Source organism: Primulina tabacum, chromosome 18, assembly GCF_025594145.1.
Source record: "Primulina tabacum isolate GXHZ01 chromosome 18, ASM2559414v2, whole genome shotgun sequence".
Lineage (NCBI taxonomy): Eukaryota > Viridiplantae > Streptophyta > Magnoliopsida > Lamiales > Gesneriaceae > Primulina > Primulina tabacum.
The window spans coordinates 28186125-28204598 of NC_134567.1; the positions used below are offsets into that span (position 1 = coordinate 28186125).

An 18474-nucleotide genomic window follows, 5' to 3' on the forward strand; every position below is an offset into this window, starting at 1 on the left:
TTGTGATACCGTCTCACAAGAGACATACTCATATATAAATCGTGTATGTTGCCGGTTCATTATAACACAATTCAATCAAATATAAAAATGTGGTAATGGAATAAATGTAATATCGAAAAATGATACATCTCATACTGTACGAATGATTAAATTTCATATACGAATATCCCACATTGTACACTTACCATGCACAACACTGAGTTTTAACTCATATATCGGATGACACATAGATGAGTATCGTGAGTGGACAACATATCAAAATTATATATATATTATCAATAAAAAAAATGAAATTAAGTGCTCCAATATACATCATAGTTGACTAATTTACCGCTAATCAAGCTGTAATAAAGCAAGCACTCCTGCCATTTCTCGACAAACTTTGGTATATATAAAAGTTAAAACGAACACAAATGCTGTGCTAATTCACAGCATTTCAAGAAGTTAATTGAAATGGTGAAGTTTCAGAGCAGTCAAGGCCTCTACTTGTTCCTGTTCTTCACTGCCTGCTTTTGCTTCCCCTGCTCTGAACCATCTCAAGAAGATGATGAACTTGTTATGGTTCGAAGCAGGCTTGATGCGTCACCAGAAAGCTGTGATTTTAGTAAAGGAAAATGGGTTTACGATCGAAGTTACCCTCTCTATGACTATTATACTTGCCCTTACCTTAGCACGGCGGTTGCATGTCGGAGAAATGGACGTCCGGATTCTGACTATGAGAAATGGAGATGGAAGCCAGATGCTTGTTCACTTCCTAGGTACATGACTGGGTTTTCTTTTTTATTTACTCATGGAATATTGTATATATAGTAGCAATGTGAGTTTATAATTATGAAGAAAGAACCTATTTTTTCATACAAATGTTAGAGCAAGATTTCACATTGTTGACTTCCTGAAGTACGTTCTTTTATGCTCGTGTTACTTTGATGTTGTCGGTTCAATGCGTGCCACGATCTTGTACCCGCGTTAGACGATATTGTTACCTATATTCGCAGGTTCGATTCATTGGATTTCCTTGGTAAGATGAGAAGGAAAAGGATAATGCTTGTGGGCGATTCCATAATGAGAAACCAGTGGGAGTCTCTTGTCTGTTTAGTTCAGTCAGTTGTCCCAAGTGCTCGAAAGACGGTCATCTACAATGGTCCTACCATGTCCTTCCTTGCTTTAGTGAGTAAAAATAAATGGAAAGAGCTACCATTTGTTTATCATAACTTCTACTGAAAAATTTAAAGATAGCAGTTAGAATAACTAGATTTCGAGCACGTAAAATGAATTGATTAATTTGTAGGACTTTGAGATGTCTATAGAATTTTGTTGGGCTCCGTTTCTGGTGGAACTGAGGAGAGGGGAAGGCAACAAGAGAATATTGCACCTGGATTTGATAGAAGAGAATGCTAAGTATTGGAGAGGTGTTGATATTCTTGTGTTTGATTCTGCTCATTGGTGGACACATTCTGCTACATGGAGCTCGTAAGTACACATCTAATCTTTTTCTTCGCTTTCGTTCGGGTTTATAAGCTACAAAACTCTGTTTCTTCAAATGAATTACTTGGTCTTACCTTGATTTGTATGTGCTCGTGTCATTGTCAAGTATCATACGAAGCCACATAATATCGTATAAGGCGAACATGTAAAACAAGATTCTACCATATTACAGATGGGATTATGTGATGGAAGGAAACAAAGTTTATGAAAAAATGAGTCCGATGATTGCTTACGAGAAAGCACTCACGAAATGGGCTAAGTGGATAGATCTAAATCTTGATCCCAGAAGGAGCAGAGTCTTCTTCCGGAGCATGTCACCAAGGCATAACAGGTAACTCTTTTATTGCTTACAAAATTTCTGACGTTTCCCGACTAAATATTCCTATATTAGATTAAATCTCATTTGAATTCCTTAATCTGTAGAGCAAGTGGCTCGAAATGTTACAATCAAAGGAAACCATTCCAAAGTGTCAACCTCCCCCATGTCCTGGAACCATTGCTAGTTCTACAAGAAGTGCGGAGAAAAATGGAGTTTCCAGTATCTATTCAAGACATAACAACAATGTCTACTCTTAGAAAAGATGGGCATCCTTCGATTTATGGCCGAGCTTTGGGCGAAAAGAACAATGACAGATTAAAAGATCCTACTTCTGACTGCAGCCATTGGTGTCTGCCTGGAGTACCTGACGCCTGGAACGAGATCCTGAGCGCCGCGCTTTGAGTTCGCATGAACAGACAAGGTTTATTGGGTGTTAATGTTGTTGTTGAGGGGCTGCAAGAAAGAGGATTTGTGAGTTGACGTGATATACTACAACTTTAGGGAGAAGTCTAGCAGACAGTAGCAGTACCTAAGTTAATGTACTCTATTCTTCCTGAGTGCCTTTGGGAATGTTTATCTTGAGTGTGTTGTTAAAAATCTTACTCAAAATTTAAAAATGCTAAACATAGCCAACTTTCAAACTTTTATAAAATCCAGTGTCATTCATTACTTGTGTTTCGCACTCAGAATTTATCTATCGATGGAGTCTCAATCTAAACATTCGGCCTGATCATTTTGGGACTACTATCAAGAAAATGACAGTCTCCACATATATATGTGTTCGTTCCACATACCCACGTCAATAAGAGATTTGTTCATGCTACCCTATGAGGAGTTCCTCAATCCTTGATCAAAGTACTACAAAGAGGCCGAGATTTTTTTCCTCATGTAATCAAATGTGTGGACCATTTAGTCCTTGTATTAAGGGTTGGGGAATCGAAGAACGCCGTCAACAAGAAAGACAAACGAACTAGATATTGTCAACAGATAACTGCAAGAAAGGTGGTCATATCTGCAACTGCATGAAAGCCCACAAGGTTTTAGAAAGTTGTACAGTACCCAACCGAACTATGTATTTGGTCTAACATTGCTGAAATAACAGATCTCGAATGTAAGAGAGAATACTTGAGAAAACATGCAACTCTCCTCAATGTTTTTCCTTATTTGGGCAGCACAAATTAACAAACATATTACAACTTCTTGGCTAAGAGATACACTCCATGTTTTGGCTCAATGATGATTGTCATAGTAGGTGAATGGACATACTTAGGAGATAGGGTGAAAGAAAAATTTGACAAGATAAGAGCAAACAACATCTTGAGCTCAAGCATGGCCAGATGCTGGCCGATGCACACTCGTTGCCCGAATCCAAATGGCACATACGAGTTAGGGTTCTTGCAAGCACCTGTGATCCCATTTTGGAACCTTTGTGGTTTAAACTCTAAAGCATCAGGTCCCCACAATGTAGTATCAGTGTGCAACGTCGCCACCATGGTCCACAAGTTTACACCTTTGGGTACCCAAATGTTGCCAATTTTCATGTCTTTCAAAGCTTCCCTCGCCAAGGTAGGACCAGGAGGGTAAAGACGCATAGTTTCTTGAATCACCATATTCAACTGCAAAATCAATAATATAATTCCAAAAATTACTGAGGCATTAAAAATGACTTGGTCTAAACTTTAAAGTTTCATGCTGTGGCAAAAGCAAATGAAATTAAAATACGTACTAGTTTCATCTTCCGAAGCATTTGTACGTCAGGGATTTGACCTTGGCAAACTTCTAAAACCTCTGCTCTGGCTCGTGTTTGCCATTCAGGGTTCGAAGCCAACAACATGAGACACCATGATGCAGCCACAGCAGATGTCTCGAATCCGGCTAAGTAGATGTTTCTGCAGTTGTCAACTATGAATTGATCCAATGCCTTCGGGTTCAAATCACTGGCCTTCGCACCTTCAACAAGAATTTGCAACAAATCCTTCTCATGTCCAGCTTCTTGTCTTTCTCTCACTATCTTCAAGATCAATGAACTTATTTCTTTCTCTAGCCTCCACATTTTCCTATTGGTTTTAGTGGGCAAATATCTGTTCCACAAGTAGCACGATATCCATGCTTAGATAGAATAAATTCAAGAATCACATGTACATATTTGTCATTAATTTTTATGCATGATGAAATATGAAATCAAACACATTACATGGAAATAGATATTGGGATGTGAGTGGCTGCCCTCGTGATTTTTTATTTTTTTTAAAAAAAAAAACATATATACCTTAGACCAGGAATTCCCATATATAGTGTCTTTTTGGACATAATTTCTTGGAGATCCCCCAGCTTCGAGAAAATCTCCCGACCCTTGGAGTAACTACTTCCGAAACAGGCTTTGGATATTATGTCTCCTGAAAATCTTTTCATGTCGTCATCAACTTTAATCTCAAGAATTTCTCCTCCACACTCGAACTTCTGCTTCCACGAATTCACCAGCTCCAAGGATGATTCGGTAATAATGTCGATCATTCCCTGCATTCATCCATCCATCCATTTTTGTCATTAAAAAAATGGGTAATAGAATCCATATATATTGTTATAACTCTCGTCTACGTGATAAAAATTAAAATTTTATAATAAACTACAAAAGACTTGTATAACAACTTGTGTTAATTATTTTCATGAAGCGATGACAGATATGAAGTAGTTGCTACATAAACTTCTGGGGACTATTTACCTGTTTTTAATTCGAAACACATTTGATAAGCCATATGCACAATACATACATTATAAATGCTACATATGTAAATTTCAAAGGTTAATAAATAGCATAGATAAGACACGAAACAAGAAGAGAACAGAAATCCTGTGTACCTTGACTTTGTCCATGTACAATTCAGGAGCCATAATTTTCCTCTGACGGGCCCATGCAGGACCATTGGACGACAAGACACCTTGTCCAAGCAAAGGCCCAAATTCTTTCTGCTGGTAAGCAGGCCGGCCCAAGTCTAGTGATGTACATGGTAGTGATTTCCTTCACTAGATCCGAATCAGTCACGTAAATTACTTGCATGTTACCAAGAGCAAACCTGAACAATCTACCTGTAACAAAAATAAATAAATTAATTATTTTGTTGTAATTATTTTCCCATTTTTTATTTAAATTATGTCCATATCTGAAATCTCTGATTATATTATTTTCTAATTTTCATATTAAAAAAATCCAATTTAGCAAATTTTGCATAAAATGCTCTTAACTCCTATTATTACTGTAAGTACTTAGTTACGTATTAATGTTTCATTATTAAATTTATTTTCAAAATAAAGCATATAAGTTTATTAAATTTACCTTCTAGCCTTTACATGTAGTGTATATCTTAAAATAAATTTGTAAAAGTTTTATCATTTATCAAGTGTTTTAAAATATATATTTATCCTTTTTTTACAGTTAAAATTCATCTGAGAAAAATATTACTGCCGGAAAATTATTTTATTATGCTGAAAATAATTTGAATAGGCGTTTTCGAAAAATAAAAATTATGTACATGAAAATTGTTTTAATATATTTTGTATGAAATATTCTTGCTTTATTTTTTTTAAAAAAAAATATAATATATAGTCATTTTTAAAAAATAAAATAAAATAAAGAAGAAAGGTGGAAGGGTTTTCCAGAGTAACGTGCTTGAATGAGCAAGCTGTTTTCACGGACAAAAACCTACAGATCCACAGTTTCGTTTCAAACATTGCATGTGCAGAAGAGATGATGAATTTGACCGAATCGAGACCAGAAAGCCGTACCGTACTTCTTTTTCCATTGGTCGAAGAAGGGGAAGACAGCGGCGGCGTTGTGGATAACCGGAGGATTGGGGTGATTCTCCGGCGCATTCTCGGCTTCGTCTCGACATCTTTTGATCTCGGGAATGTTCCCCAGCAGGATTCTGGCTGGAGGGCCATCGATCCCTTGCCGCTTGAGTATTTCGCGGATTCTTCGAGGTTTGATCACCAGTGAAATGAAGATTCGAGTGAAGACGGCCAGAAGGATCAGAAGCAGACAAGTGGGAATGAACTTCATCTTCTCCATTGGTAAATTGGGCAACATTAATTGTATGTGGAAGCTGGTGATAGAGTCTGGTTTTATCCCCGGCATGATCTATACACACATTTTACCGCGGGTAATTTGCATTTATGTCCTTACACTTCTTCTATTTTTAAATACACTCCAATTTATTTATTATATTCTCATTGGATCCATGCCCATAATTTTTTTAATGTCCAATACCTATACTAATTTTTTTTTAACGAATTTAACATTCTTTAAAAGAAGAGGTAAAAAGTGTCAATACAAGTACACTGGACATAATTAGGAGATAATAAAATTATAACCAACTAAACTTCAAATTTACATCAATAAATCAAGTACATAATTAGAACTAGGGATACAACGAAAATTCATAATTTGTATATTCTTGATAGTCTCGTCCACCTTTGGTTTTCATTTTCAAAAATGGCTCGATTGCGGATGTTTCAAACGTGATAAATCGTAGCTGCAAGTGTTGTCATTCTCATCTTAGATAAGATATAATTTCCCTCATAATTTGTTCTAAAAACCTTCAAGATCGTGGTATGAGAGAACCCATAGTCTTCACCATGTCAAGCCATTTACGTATTTCTTTCCAAATGCACATCGAGATTGGACACTGAAAAAAAGGTGTTGGACAAATTTATCATCAGTGTTACATAGAATACATAATTTATCTGTCACATGCGACCATGGTTCGCCGAAACGGGAACGGAATGGCCGGAACGGGCGTTCCGGAACCGGAACGTCAACAACCTTGACGAGGTTCCGGGGTGTGTAGGTTGATGGCTTGTATCGACGTTTCATATACCGAAAACGGGGATATAACGGTGGAATGGAACCGGAACGCAATTCGCGACGATTTTGTTTTGAACTGTCGCTACTAGCGACGGTTTTATGTATGTCGCGACGGTTTTTATTTAACCGTCGCTAAACTTAACGACGATGTTTCATAAAACCGTCGCAAATTCGAATCAACGACGGATTTAATAATGCACGTATCTTTGCTTTCTAGTACAAATAATGCAATTGTAGGTCCTATTGCACGTCGTATCTTTGCTTTGTAGTACAAATAATGCAATTTTGAGCACACGCATTGTTTGGATAAAACCGTCGCCAAATTAAATTTCTTATTTACATCAAATAATCTATTTAAATGATATTTATTTTAATTTTTATATTTCTAAATATTTTTCAAAATTTTTAATTTTTATATATTTATAATATTTTTTTTAAATACCCGTTCCGCGAAATTTCATTGTAACTGGAACGGTAGTATCCGTTCCAACCTCCGCGACCGCGACCGCGAACCATGCATGCGACAGTATGTTTCTTATAAGAAATTTCTTATGGGCAAACATCCATAATACAAACCTGTTCTTAGAAAAAACACAACACCTAGATTCGCTGTTGAATGGACGAAAAACTCGTAGGCTCGATTGATCAGTCCGCCCTGCTCGTGACAGGAACATGATGTCGGGCTAAGTTTGGTTCAGTGGGAATGTAATCATGAGCAGCTAGGCCAACTATGATATATGCTGATTATTATAATACATAGAATTAGTGCATGCAGTTGGGCCAACTTATTTCTGGAATTCCATTATACATTTAGCACGTGTGAATATTATATAAGATAAGGATGAAATATATAATAAATAATATTTGTGTGAATATTTGAGATTCAAAGTATCCGTTTTCTTCAAACGACCCTTAAAATTAATATCCCGAAAATAAAAGTTCGATTTGGATCCTTAGAAATTTAGGATTTAAAATCATCGGTTAATTTGTTTAGTACATTTTATAGGGATGTCTGAATGAGTTTATAACAAGATACGATAAACTTTTATAGCAATTTTAGTTAATCATTTTTGTTAAACAATTATAGATACGAAGTAATTGCTATAATAGTTCATCGTGCAGTCACGATTGTGGGAGCATGAACTCGGAGTATGACATTTTGTATGTTTAAGATAAATATATCGATAAAATTTTGGTGTTATAAGTGTCAAAATGAATGTATGATAATATCATTACTTAACATTACAAATCTCCCATTTAATTTCTCTAATTCACATACTTGATCGACCCGAGGGGAGCTAATTAAATTTTTTCGAAGAAAATTATTTGAAACCCGTTCTAAGTTTAATATGTTGCAGTGTCATCAACACCATTAATAGAAGAAAAAAAAAACTTAAAATTTCAACAACTGACACTGAAATTCGACAACATAGATTATCAATATCATTTAACATCTCCTGGAGACCTCCATTGACTAGGTGTCTTATATTTCACGTAGTTATCAATATTTATTATGTGAATATTTTCTAAAAATACCATTGGCGCAATTCACCAAATTAAATACTCCGTAGTCTTTATTATTATAATTTAAAATAAATCGTTATATTTGAAGGTAGGGGATGTGACATTTCGCTGCTCGGTGGATTTCGAACAATTATTCAAAATATGCACTCTTTGAAAAAAATATTAATTAAATTAGAATCATTAGATAAACGAAAAAGAGTGAAAAGAAAACAGACTCCAGTCAAGTGACTCGGTGCTCATTTCAACTTTTTGGAAAACAAACTAGTCAAAATATTGCAGATGACTTGTTCAATGGATTGTTTTTATTATTTTATAACTTTTTTCATCAATTTAAGACAGCACTTATTATATATATATTAGTAAAAGATGCACACACGTTATATGTGTTATTATTATTTTTATTTGATTAAATAATATTAAACAATTAACACAACATTATTTTCAATTGATAATAGTTGTTCGATTTAAAAAAGAAGTTTTGTTTAGATTTTTTCCTTATGTAAAATATAAAGTGACTTGAGGAGGTTTGTAAAAAGATAATTATGGAATTAAATATTTTGGTGTCCTCAAATATACTTACTCTAAAAGTCTCACACTTAATAATATAATAATATATATATATATATATATATATGTATGTGTATACATATATATATGTGTGTGTATGTGTGTGTGTGAAGTGAATCATGGTTAATGAAAGTTGACTAAAATTATAATGTCTTTGAAGTTAAGTGTGGAAAATCAATGAAACATTTTTTTCACTAGTGAAAAATTGACCTTTTAAAATTTAAACAATAATATTTTTTTATTGTATACATCTTTTTTTAAAAAAAAATTATGAAGTAGAAATATGTAATCATTACACTCCGATGTATACTGAGTAAAATTTTAAATTAACGCTTATATATTAGTCAAATAAATTATATAAGATAAACTTTATATAATAGATTCGTTTGAAAAATACTGGAAAAATAACTGATATTATGATCATTATACAACCACTAATTTGTTTCACTAACTACGAAGCAGCTTCAACCTGATTATTCTGACAGTGATATTTTAATTAAGTATCCTCGACAAGCTTACGATCTAGCGCATGTCTTGTCTCCAAATAAATACCACTTTTTGATTATGGAAATTCGGATAATATTTTTTTAGTCGAGACGGTGTAACGTTTAATTGATTATTTCAAACATTTTTTTGTTATATTATTTGATCATATTACATATATTTTGAATATTATGTTATTTGAATTTTTAGTTTATATTTTGTTTTAGAAAGAGAAACCTTTCATTACCAAAAATTATAATTTTTAACTTCTCTAAAATTTATAATATTTCATTTTCTAATTACTTTTTTTATTATATAGGAAACACACTCAAACTATTATAGAAATAGAGTATGTCTCTTGTGAGACGGTCTCACGAATCTTTATATGTGAGACTGCTAATATTCTTAGCATAAAAATATAGTACTTTTCATGAATGATCCAAATAAGATACATGTCTCACAAAATATGACTAATGAGACCGTATCACACAAATTTTTACCATATAAATATGGTCAAATCAAATACATAAGGGGTTGAGAAGGACAACCACAAAAGTTGGTACCTCCAACCTATAAACAAGGATTTGCACAACAATATGTCTTCTTAGCTATGACACGAGCATTTTCATTTGATACACTTAGAGTGATTATTTTTTAGTGTCATGCTCTGTTTAAATAATTATATATATTAATAAAGTAGTAAAATTTTGGTTCAAGTTCATATGTAACGTAGTGTATATAATATTTATTTCCTAAACATCAAGTTGCATGTTCAGTTTCTACTTTAGTCTTTTTTCTTTTTAAAAAAAATTTATTTTTTCGAAATTACAGTATAATCTCTCGTTATTTTTCATAATTATATTTTCATCCTCGTTTAAATGTAAATCAAATAAATTATAAAAAAATACTATGTGCACTAGTATAAGATAATTTTTAAGCCTACAGTGTAATTACCGGGCTAAGGGCTTGTCTATAAAACTCAAACTCTTGATTTGTTTCTATGAAGTTACATATATAAGTAGGCCCGATGATTATTGGGCTTCTGTTTAGGCTCCATAATTTTAAGATATGGATTAGTTATATATTAACCTCTTTATCAATTTTTTCATGTAAACATGATCCAACAATGATAAATAATACATTCACCGACCGCGGTCTCATAAAAAACGATTTCACGGATCTAAATATGTGCGACAGGTCGATCTGATTTGATGAAAAATAATATTTTTGACATAATTAAAAAAAATTCACGAGTCGTGTTGAATCGGATAACCGTCTCACAAAATTATTATGTGAGATGCACTAATAAAAATTTGTGTGTTAGATGATAAATTTCAGTTTTAGAATCCATTCTCTTTGATATATTTTGGTTCACATCGTATCGCAATCTCCTCTATGTTTCAAGTCGATGTCATGTCATCCACCCACTTTTCATTACTAGGCAGTTTCTCGTACATTATTATTGAAATTTTATGTGTGCCATTTTAATACATATTTGAATTTTTTAAACTAAAAAAATGTCTAATTAATCAAATTTCCTTTTTTTTTTTTTATGAAAAACCCACATTTATTATCGTCATGTGTAGATCGTTAAGTAACAAATGTTGACGGTAAAGACATGATAATGAGGTTAATGAGATCCTACCTATCTGGGTATTATCCTCACTTCATTTCAACGGGTAAGATCTTGTCACACATACAATTTCAAAAAAAAAAAGTGGGTCCTATATATGCATGGACAAATCTTGGTCATCCATCATATTATGGGGATAATGCCCACATGGATAGGATGAAATAAACCTGACAATGGACAATCAAGTCTTACTCTATTATTACATATGATAATGATATATAATTCTACTTATGGTGTAATTTTACATTAATCATACAAATTTTTAAGAGCAATCACTTATATGTGATGTTTATTGTGTATCCATTTCGATTATCAAGAAATACCAATTGTGCATTATCTGTCATTATCATAACTTTGGTACGTAAATGTGCGCTATATTGGTTAGGTTTGGATTAGAGAATTCACACCCAAAACTTGTTATACCCCTTTGACTGATGGTTGAGCCCACCACCGTCCGTCCACCAATCCATGCACCATGATCCCCCACCGTCCACCACCCCTAGAGGCATCTTAAAATTTCATAAATTTATCGGGATTTAAATGTACCACTTTTTTTTTTGAAGAGTAGGTCTTTTGTGAGACGGTCTCACGAATTTTTATCTACGAGACGGGTCAACCTTACCGATATTCACAATAAAAAGTAATACTCTTAGCATAAAAGTAATATTTTTTCATGGATGACCCAAATAAGAGATCTGTATCACAAAATACGACACATGAAATCGTCTTACACAAATTTTTGTTTCTTTTGAAATATATACAAATGATACATATAGTATCATTTGAAAACATAATAAAAAAATAATAATAATAAAGAAAAAAATATCTCTATTCACTTTTCATCTCAATTTTAATTGTGTCTCTTGAAATTGAGACAAATGTTAAATTAACTAGGTTTTTTTGGAAGATTTATAATCACTAAAAAAAGTTATTATTGACTTTGAGTCTAGGTCTCGTATAAGACGGGTCGACAAAATCCCTCCCTATAATGAAAAGTAAATTTTTTTTTTGTAATAAAAAAAAATTTACATGATTCAGGACACGTATGAGATTCCTTTGACAAAACTGAATTTTGAGAAGGTCCTGTGTGATTTTTTGCGATTGGCTTTTGGGTTTTGTAGGTTCTTTAACCCATATTCTATATTAGTTTATATTTAATTTAATTGAAATTCAAAAACTTATGAGACGGTAGTCTTATTTCTATAAAAATATTCTCAGTAAAAATATTATTATTATAATAATTTATTTATCGAAAAACACTCACTTTCGATAGTTTTTTTTTTTTCACATTTATTTTTAAACACTATTCGTTTTTTCATAATCTATAAATTTAATCACGTTTAGACATAATATTTGATTAGATGAGATAACAACGTGGAATAAATCACCGACCAATTTCCAAATCTATATATATTTCACACAGGGTATCTATCCATTTTATTTTTCTAAAAAATATTATTGCGATTTCATCCCCACTAAATCATCTTCTAGTCGATCTCTTCAACAATTCAGATAAAATAGGAAAGAAGAAGAAAATAACTGAGAAAAGACTTCGAGGATGCAGTCTTCTACTGTTACTCAAGAACCCACAAATCCGTTTGGTTTTGTATCTCAATTGGGTTCGTTTGTATTCGACCATTCCGGGTTGAATCCTAATGGGAATCCCTTATTTTTGTCGAGTTACTTGTACTTTGATTCCAAGCAGAAGCCTAAGGCTGTGGCTTCATTAAGTTTAAGTACTAGAGGTGCTAGTTTCGGAATCAGGAGAGCATTGAATGATTTTAATAGAGTTATTAAATTTCACTGCGAACGAATCCCACTTGGTTTTGCTTCTGTTGGGCTTGATTCCGGGGAAAACAACGGGTTCAAGGATGATGGGAATGGGGTTTTGGAGGAGTCTGAAGAAGGGTCGTTCAATAATGTCGTCTCTAATTCTCCAAAAAAAGTTTTGATTTTGATGAGTGATACTGGTGGGGGTCATCGAGCTTCTGCAGAGGCCATAAGGGCTGCTTTTAACGAAGAATTTGGAGACGAGTATCAGGTCAGTGTTTGACTTGTTTGAACAGATAATTCTGTTTGATTGCAGGAATGAAATAATAATGGCCGGTGCCCACTTCTGAAAATGGTAGGACTCCGGAGAGCTTGTACCTTCGAGCTTGGGACGACCCCAGAAAAGAATAGGCAATAGAAATTGAGACATTAGAGAGATTTTGGAACAATTTTCTATATCATTTCTCGTATGATGAAGGAGATTACATTAAATTATTTATAGAGTAAAAACAGAAGTTCTAGTTGTATCCTGTCAGAAAATATCAACACTTCATGTTTTTAAATTTCTTAGAAGCATTAAACATATGTTATGTCCCAGTGTCTTATTATCCAGGTTTATTCAGGTACTAAACATGAAAAACATTAGTGGCTTCGACCGATTAAAATTCTCGATTTAGTCCCTGCATAGTTGATTAATTTGTGGTGATTTTTGTGTGAAAACGATTGGTAAGTTGGCATATTTGGGTTGTTGCTAGGTGGCAGACCTATAGCATGTGGTAGTTGATGTTTTGTACATTTCCAAGCTCGAACACCTTGTTGCTTTACCATTGATGGATTTTTTATTGCCTGTGGCTCAATGTTGTTGCTTTGTGTTGTGAATCTTGTATGCTTGTTATTTATTATAGTTTCTTGTGTAGGTATTTATCACTGATTTGTGGACAGATCACACCCCATGGCCTTTCAATCAGTTGCCAAAGACTTACAACTTTCTCGTGAAACATGGTTCATTGTGGAGATTGACATATTATTTCACTGCTCCTCGTCTTATTCATCAGTCCAATTTTGCTGCAACCGGAACTTTTATAGCCCGGTGAGGCTACTTTTCTGTTTTATTAACCATGATGTATTTGAGTATGGTTGTTTAATTGCACCACAGTCCACAAACAAAAGATATCACTTTTCATTCGTTATAAATGTGTTTGTCTTATGGATAAACCCGCGCTGATTGTAATTTCATCTTGTGTAGCATTTAAATAACTTCAGTCATTCTGCACTTCATGTAATTTGAGTTGTGCATTTTTTTTTCCATATGTGAATTGATATTCTATTTATTTTCCTGGTGTAAATAGGAAACTGGAATAATTTGATTTTCCTACCTCTGCTGTCGCAGAGTCATGGAACTCATGATGTTGAAACTTATTTATGTGATATTACCAAAATATTGGCTTCAGCTTTCAGTGCCTTTGTGATCAACATGCATTGTTGAACCTTGATGATTTCTTATTTATCAATTGCCGTGTGAAATTATTTTACTTCGTCTTCCATCAATGACCTCGGCTTGCAGTTTTAGTAATATTTGGTGTCACCCAGGCCACTTCGTTTACTGTTTCTTTTTCTTGATCCTTAGGCTGCTACATCATAATATTCTGTTTGCCCCTCAAAATTATTTTAATCTTCTTTAAAAAACTGTTGCTAGAGAGGTTGCTAAAGGACTGATGAAATACAAACCAGATATTATCATCAGCGTTCATCCTTTGATGCAACATGTCCCCCTTCGCATTTTGAAGACAAAGGGCCTCTTAAAGAAGATCATTTTTACCACTGTAGTCACGGATTTGAGCACTTGTCATCCGACATGGTATGTGTAGCAGCCATTTTTTATGTTATGTATATTATGCGGCATTCAGTGTAGATATTTGATTTGTTCTGTTGTTGCATGGTAGGTTTCACAAGCTTGTGACAAGATGCTATTGCCCGTCACAAGAGGTAGCAAAACGAGCACAAAGAGCTGGTCTTCGGTCTTCTCAAATTAAGGTTTACGGCCTTCCTGTACGGCCCTCATTTGTAAAGCCTGTTTGCTCGAAGGTAGGTTCATTTTTCTTTTGCCTTTTTTCTGTTTGGTAATTTTTTTTCCAATTTTTCAGTGAAATTGTAGAGGAAAAAGGAAAGGTTAAGTTGAGCATCATCTTAAAGTCAAAACTATTATTTGGTCATATTTGGACAGCTGAAAGCAAAATTCAGGCTAGGCCAGATACACAGATACTTGGCTCAAAAAAGTAGTTCATTGAGCATGGGTTATTTCAGAGGATTTTACCAAAAGCAGAATTATTTTCTTGTTCGCAGAGAATTGTGGGAGAAAGCCCTTTTTAGCTTTTAAAATAAAGTAGAGCAAAAGCCGGATTTTCTGTCCTTTGGCTTTTTATATACGTATATATATATATATATATATATTTTTTTTTTTTTAAAAAATCAACTACTGCAAACACTCTACAGTCTCTACCAATATCCGATAATCGTTTTTCTGAAAATATTTCCATCCTCAGCCTTTCGAAAACATATTGTTTGTGTCTCCCTAACATATAATTGCATTTTTCAATACATTCTTCCAAAATACATTTTCTGAAACATATTTTCAAACCTATGAAAACACGGTCAGCTATGATGTGCAAATACTTCTAAAATGGCTGCTGACTTATTTCATATCAGATACTTTCCGGATATGGGTACTTTTTGATTTTTGACGGATATACAACGGATGCTTCTATTAGGCTTAAATAAAAGTATATGTCAAAGGATATCCAAAGCATTTAAGGATCTTGTTTTGATGTATCCAATATGATCTATGAAAATTCCCTATTGATATATTTCAATATTGCATTTGAACCCATAAATATTTGTATATGTATTATAATTGTAAATCTCTGCAATATTTAATGTAGTTATATAGTTATATATGCATGTTGTGTGTGCATGGCATAAACCAATCATGTCACCCTCATTTTGTATAAATTTTCAGCATAAGTATCTGTATTCTGTCATATCCGCAGTTTCGTATTTTTGTTCATGGAACATAGTTGCCAAACCTTATCTGCTTTTTTAGCAAAAGTGGTCTCATCCAACAAACTTTTGTTTTCAAACGCACTCTATGCTACTTCTCATAAGAAACTAAATCCATGATGGATGATAATTCAATTAAAAATATTTGTCTTTTTCATTAAAGTTGGTTATTTGTCGTTCCCCAAGTGGATAACAGATATTCAGGATTTTGTAATTGGGATCTCCGACTTTGTATGTATGCATATATACCACAGGTTGCGTATTTTTGTTGTTTGATTGATAACCATATAATCTTACACCAATAGAATATGTTTTTATACTGTAGAATGAATTGAAGAAGGAGATTGGATTGGACGAGGACCTTCCTACCGTCTTGCTGATGGGTGGTGGTGAAGGAATGGGTCCCATTGAGTCCACGGCTCGTGCTCTTGGGGATGCATTATATGATGAAGTTAATGGAGAAGCAATAGGCCAGGTTCTTGTGATTTGTGGCCGAAATAAAAAACTTGCCAACAAGTTGCAATCCATTGAGTGGAAGATTAACGTCCAGGTAAATGTTTTATCGGAATACTCGCTTTGGGTTTGCGATTCTTTGCTCCCATCTCTCAAAATAGGTTCTTGCTATATAGAGCTAGGGTGGGGTGTGACTTTAGTTATATTATAAAAGGAGGGTTGTCAAACTCATGCTTTCAAGAGATTATTTATGATGTTTGAACATATTTCCGCCTTGCCTTCCTCGTGGTGGGTCCAGCCCTTTTTGCCAGCCACTTACCTACAAAATATGTGTGTGTTTTAGGTGAAGGGTTTTGTCACCAAGATGGAGGAGTACATGGGTGCCTGCGATTGCATTATAACTAAGGTATAATAATCGAGACTATAAATAAACTTCCCCGCCCCTGTTATCTCCATGGCTAGAAAAAGAGCATATTTATCGGAAACAGTTGACGTTGCCTATCTGAAAAATTGGATATTCTGCAGGCTGGCCCTGGAACAATCGCGGAGGCTATGATTCGAGGACTTCCTTTAGTCCTAAATGGTTACATTGCTGGACAGGTAATAAATTAGTTTTCATCTGCTACAGATCCTAAACTTATAAATTTTGCTCCTTGAGAGTTTTTTTTTTCCCTAGAACAATCACCTATTTATGATAATTCTGTACTAAGTTGCCTGTTTCAAATGTGCTCACTTCCATTGTGAGTAACGCTAACCCAAATATAAATAAAATTTGCTTTCAGATATATTGATTTTAATTCGATTTGTACTCTGTTGCAGGAGGCTGGGAATGTCCCATACGTTGTTAAAAATGGATGTGGGAAATTCTCAAAGTGTCCGAAGGAGATAGCCAACATCGTTTCACAATGGTTTGGTCCCAAAAGAGGCGAACTCATAGCCATGTCTCAAAATGCACTGAGGCTTGCCAGACCAGACGCCGTTTTTAAGATAGTTCACGATCTTCACGAATTGGTTAGACAAAACAACAAGGTACCCTTGTATTGTACGACTTAAATAAAACCATAAAATAATGTATTTTGTTGTCATCGAGCTGTTAGCATACAACAAACATAATGGAAATTCAATTATTGAATGTTTATCGTCGTTCAAGCTTTAGCACTAAACTTGTTCGGATCGGTTCTTTTTCAAGAAATTTGGTTTGTTCAACAAGAATCTCATTCGTGAAGGAGATTGGAAATGAACTATCTAGGGAGCTTTTTATTAGTTTCATCCTTTAAAAATATATGTTACTGATCTCACCAATTTCAAATTTTTAGATAAAGTTCCGAACCACTGTCCTTCTAGCTGTCTTTTTTTGTGAAAATACAACATATACATTCCTCATGGCAATGCACCTGCTTTTCAGTACATTTTCTTGTTTATTTTATTCACAATAATCAGATATTACGGAACAAAATTTCCATTATCAAACCACAAAGTAGAGAAAAAAATGGTAAGAAACCAATAAATAAATTGCCATTAATTAATTCATATGGACTCTCAATGACATAGAACTTTAAAAATAAACTAATATTAATCCCTTAAACCAAAAAATCCATCTAAATTCGACCATCCCCCAGGCTCTCCTCACTCACATTACAAAAGAACCCACTAGCGCCACCACGAAACCCACCACAAGTCCACCCTTTGGCATCCCACCACCACTAGTTGGCAAGGGGGCCGGGCTCATACCCTCCTCCGGGGAAGCAGCTGGAGAGCCACCAATAAATCGGTTGTGCCTTTCGGATATCACCACCACAATAACCTTCTGTCCATTCACGCAGTTGCCCTGCTCCCCACTGATAAAGTAGTATGGCCCTGATCTCTCCAGCTTCACTGTCGTGTTTCCACCGCTGTAGCTTTCGATAGGACTCGACGTGTTGCATGCCAGGTAGTCTCCTTTAGTCACTAGCAAAACCGAGTCTTTGGAGCCATCGTATTCAAACACTGCAACCTCGAAGTAAAAAAGATCAGAATTTCCCAAAAAAATTAAAAAACACAACACTATTTGATTCGATTTGTTGAAACTCTCTGCACGTACCCAGAGAATCGCCGATGAGGAAACGCGATTTCTCCGACCAGCGATTGAGAGAATCGGCTTCTGAAGAAGGAGTTCTCCACGCATTGTTTTTCCCTCCGACTAAGTACACTCTAGCTTCCGACAAGCCCAAGAACATAAAAGACAAGAACAATACCGAAGAAATCTTGGTTCTTGAAAAACAACCACCAGCCATTTTTCTTACTGCTTGCTAATGGAGATATACAGCTGCAAATGCAAAGAAA

General features: G+C 34.4%; 4 protein-coding genes across 4 annotated transcripts; 2 read left to right on the forward strand and 2 right to left on the reverse strand.

Moving 5' to 3' along the window:
• The first annotated feature begins 377 nt into the window (after positions 1-377).
• Positions 378-2441, forward strand: LOC142532598 (protein trichome birefringence-like 36). The gene is made up of 6 exons (XM_075638912.1): positions 378-758; positions 996-1167; positions 1289-1470; positions 1658-1816; positions 1909-2225; positions 2318-2441. Exons 1-5 carry the CDS (start codon positions 454-456, stop codon positions 2204-2206), a joined length of 1116 nt encoding a protein of 371 aa, XP_075495027.1. The 5' UTR covers positions 378-453; the 3' UTR covers positions 2207-2225; positions 2318-2441.
• Positions 2442-2792: 351 nt separating this feature from the next.
• On the reverse strand, positions 2793-5995 carry LOC142532596 (cytochrome P450 714C2-like). Its single transcript, XM_075638909.1, is given in 6 exon segments — positions 2793-3420; positions 3531-3885; positions 4074-4321; positions 4664-4810; positions 4812-4891; positions 5588-5995. Coding segments are annotated over 6 exon segments (1605 nt in total). The 5' UTR covers positions 5937-5995; the 3' UTR covers positions 2793-2994.
• A 6339-nt stretch (positions 5996-12334) lies between these two features.
• LOC142532597 (putative monogalactosyldiacylglycerol synthase, chloroplastic) lies at positions 12335-17290 on the forward strand. The gene is made up of 8 exons (XM_075638910.1): positions 12335-12913; positions 13560-13732; positions 14339-14500; positions 14586-14727; positions 16025-16249; positions 16496-16558; positions 16678-16752; positions 16972-17290. Exons 1-8 carry the CDS (start codon positions 12431-12433, stop codon positions 17203-17205), a joined length of 1557 nt encoding a protein of 518 aa, XP_075495025.1. The 5' UTR covers positions 12335-12430; the 3' UTR covers positions 17206-17290.
• Positions 17291-17630: 340 nt separating this feature from the next.
• Positions 17631-18456, reverse strand: LOC142533437 (early nodulin-like protein 13). The gene is made up of 2 exons (XM_075640197.1): positions 18233-18456; positions 17631-18138 (listed from the first exon to the last, which is right to left on the reverse strand). The coding sequence occupies exons 1-2, from the start codon at positions 18423-18425 to the stop codon at positions 17783-17785; spliced, it is 549 nt and encodes a 182-aa protein (XP_075496312.1). The 5' UTR covers positions 18426-18456; the 3' UTR covers positions 17631-17782.
• Positions 18457-18474: the final 18 nt, after the last annotated feature.

Coding starts and splice junctions, on each gene's coding strand:
- LOC142532598 (XM_075638912.1), top strand. CDS start 454: ATGGTGAAGTTTCAGAGCAGTCAAGGCCTCTACTTGTTCCTGTTCTTC. Junction 1,168..1,288: donor CCATGTCCTTCCTTGCTTTA/GTGAGTAAAAAT, acceptor ATTAATTTGTAG/GACTTTGAGATGTCTATAGA. Junction 1,817..1,908: donor ATGTCACCAAGGCATAACAG/GTAACTCTTTTA, acceptor CTTAATCTGTAG/AGCAAGTGGCTCGAAATGTT.
- LOC142532597 (XM_075638910.1), top strand. CDS start 12,431: ATGCAGTCTTCTACTGTTACTCAAGAACCCACAAATCCGTTTGGTTTT. Junction 12,914..13,559: donor AATTTGGAGACGAGTATCAG/GTCAGTGTTTGA, acceptor TTTCTTGTGTAG/GTATTTATCACTGATTTGTG. Junction 13,733..14,338: donor ACCGGAACTTTTATAGCCCG/GTGAGGCTACTT, acceptor AACTGTTGCTAG/AGAGGTTGCTAAAGGACTGA.
- LOC142533437 (XM_075640197.1), bottom strand. CDS start 18,425: ATGGCTGGTGGTTGTTTTTCAAGAACCAAGATTTCTTCGGTATTGTTC. Junction 18,139..18,232: donor CCTCATCGGCGATTCTCTGG/GTACGTGCAGAG, acceptor TCGAGGTTGCAG/TGTTTGAATACGATGGCTCC.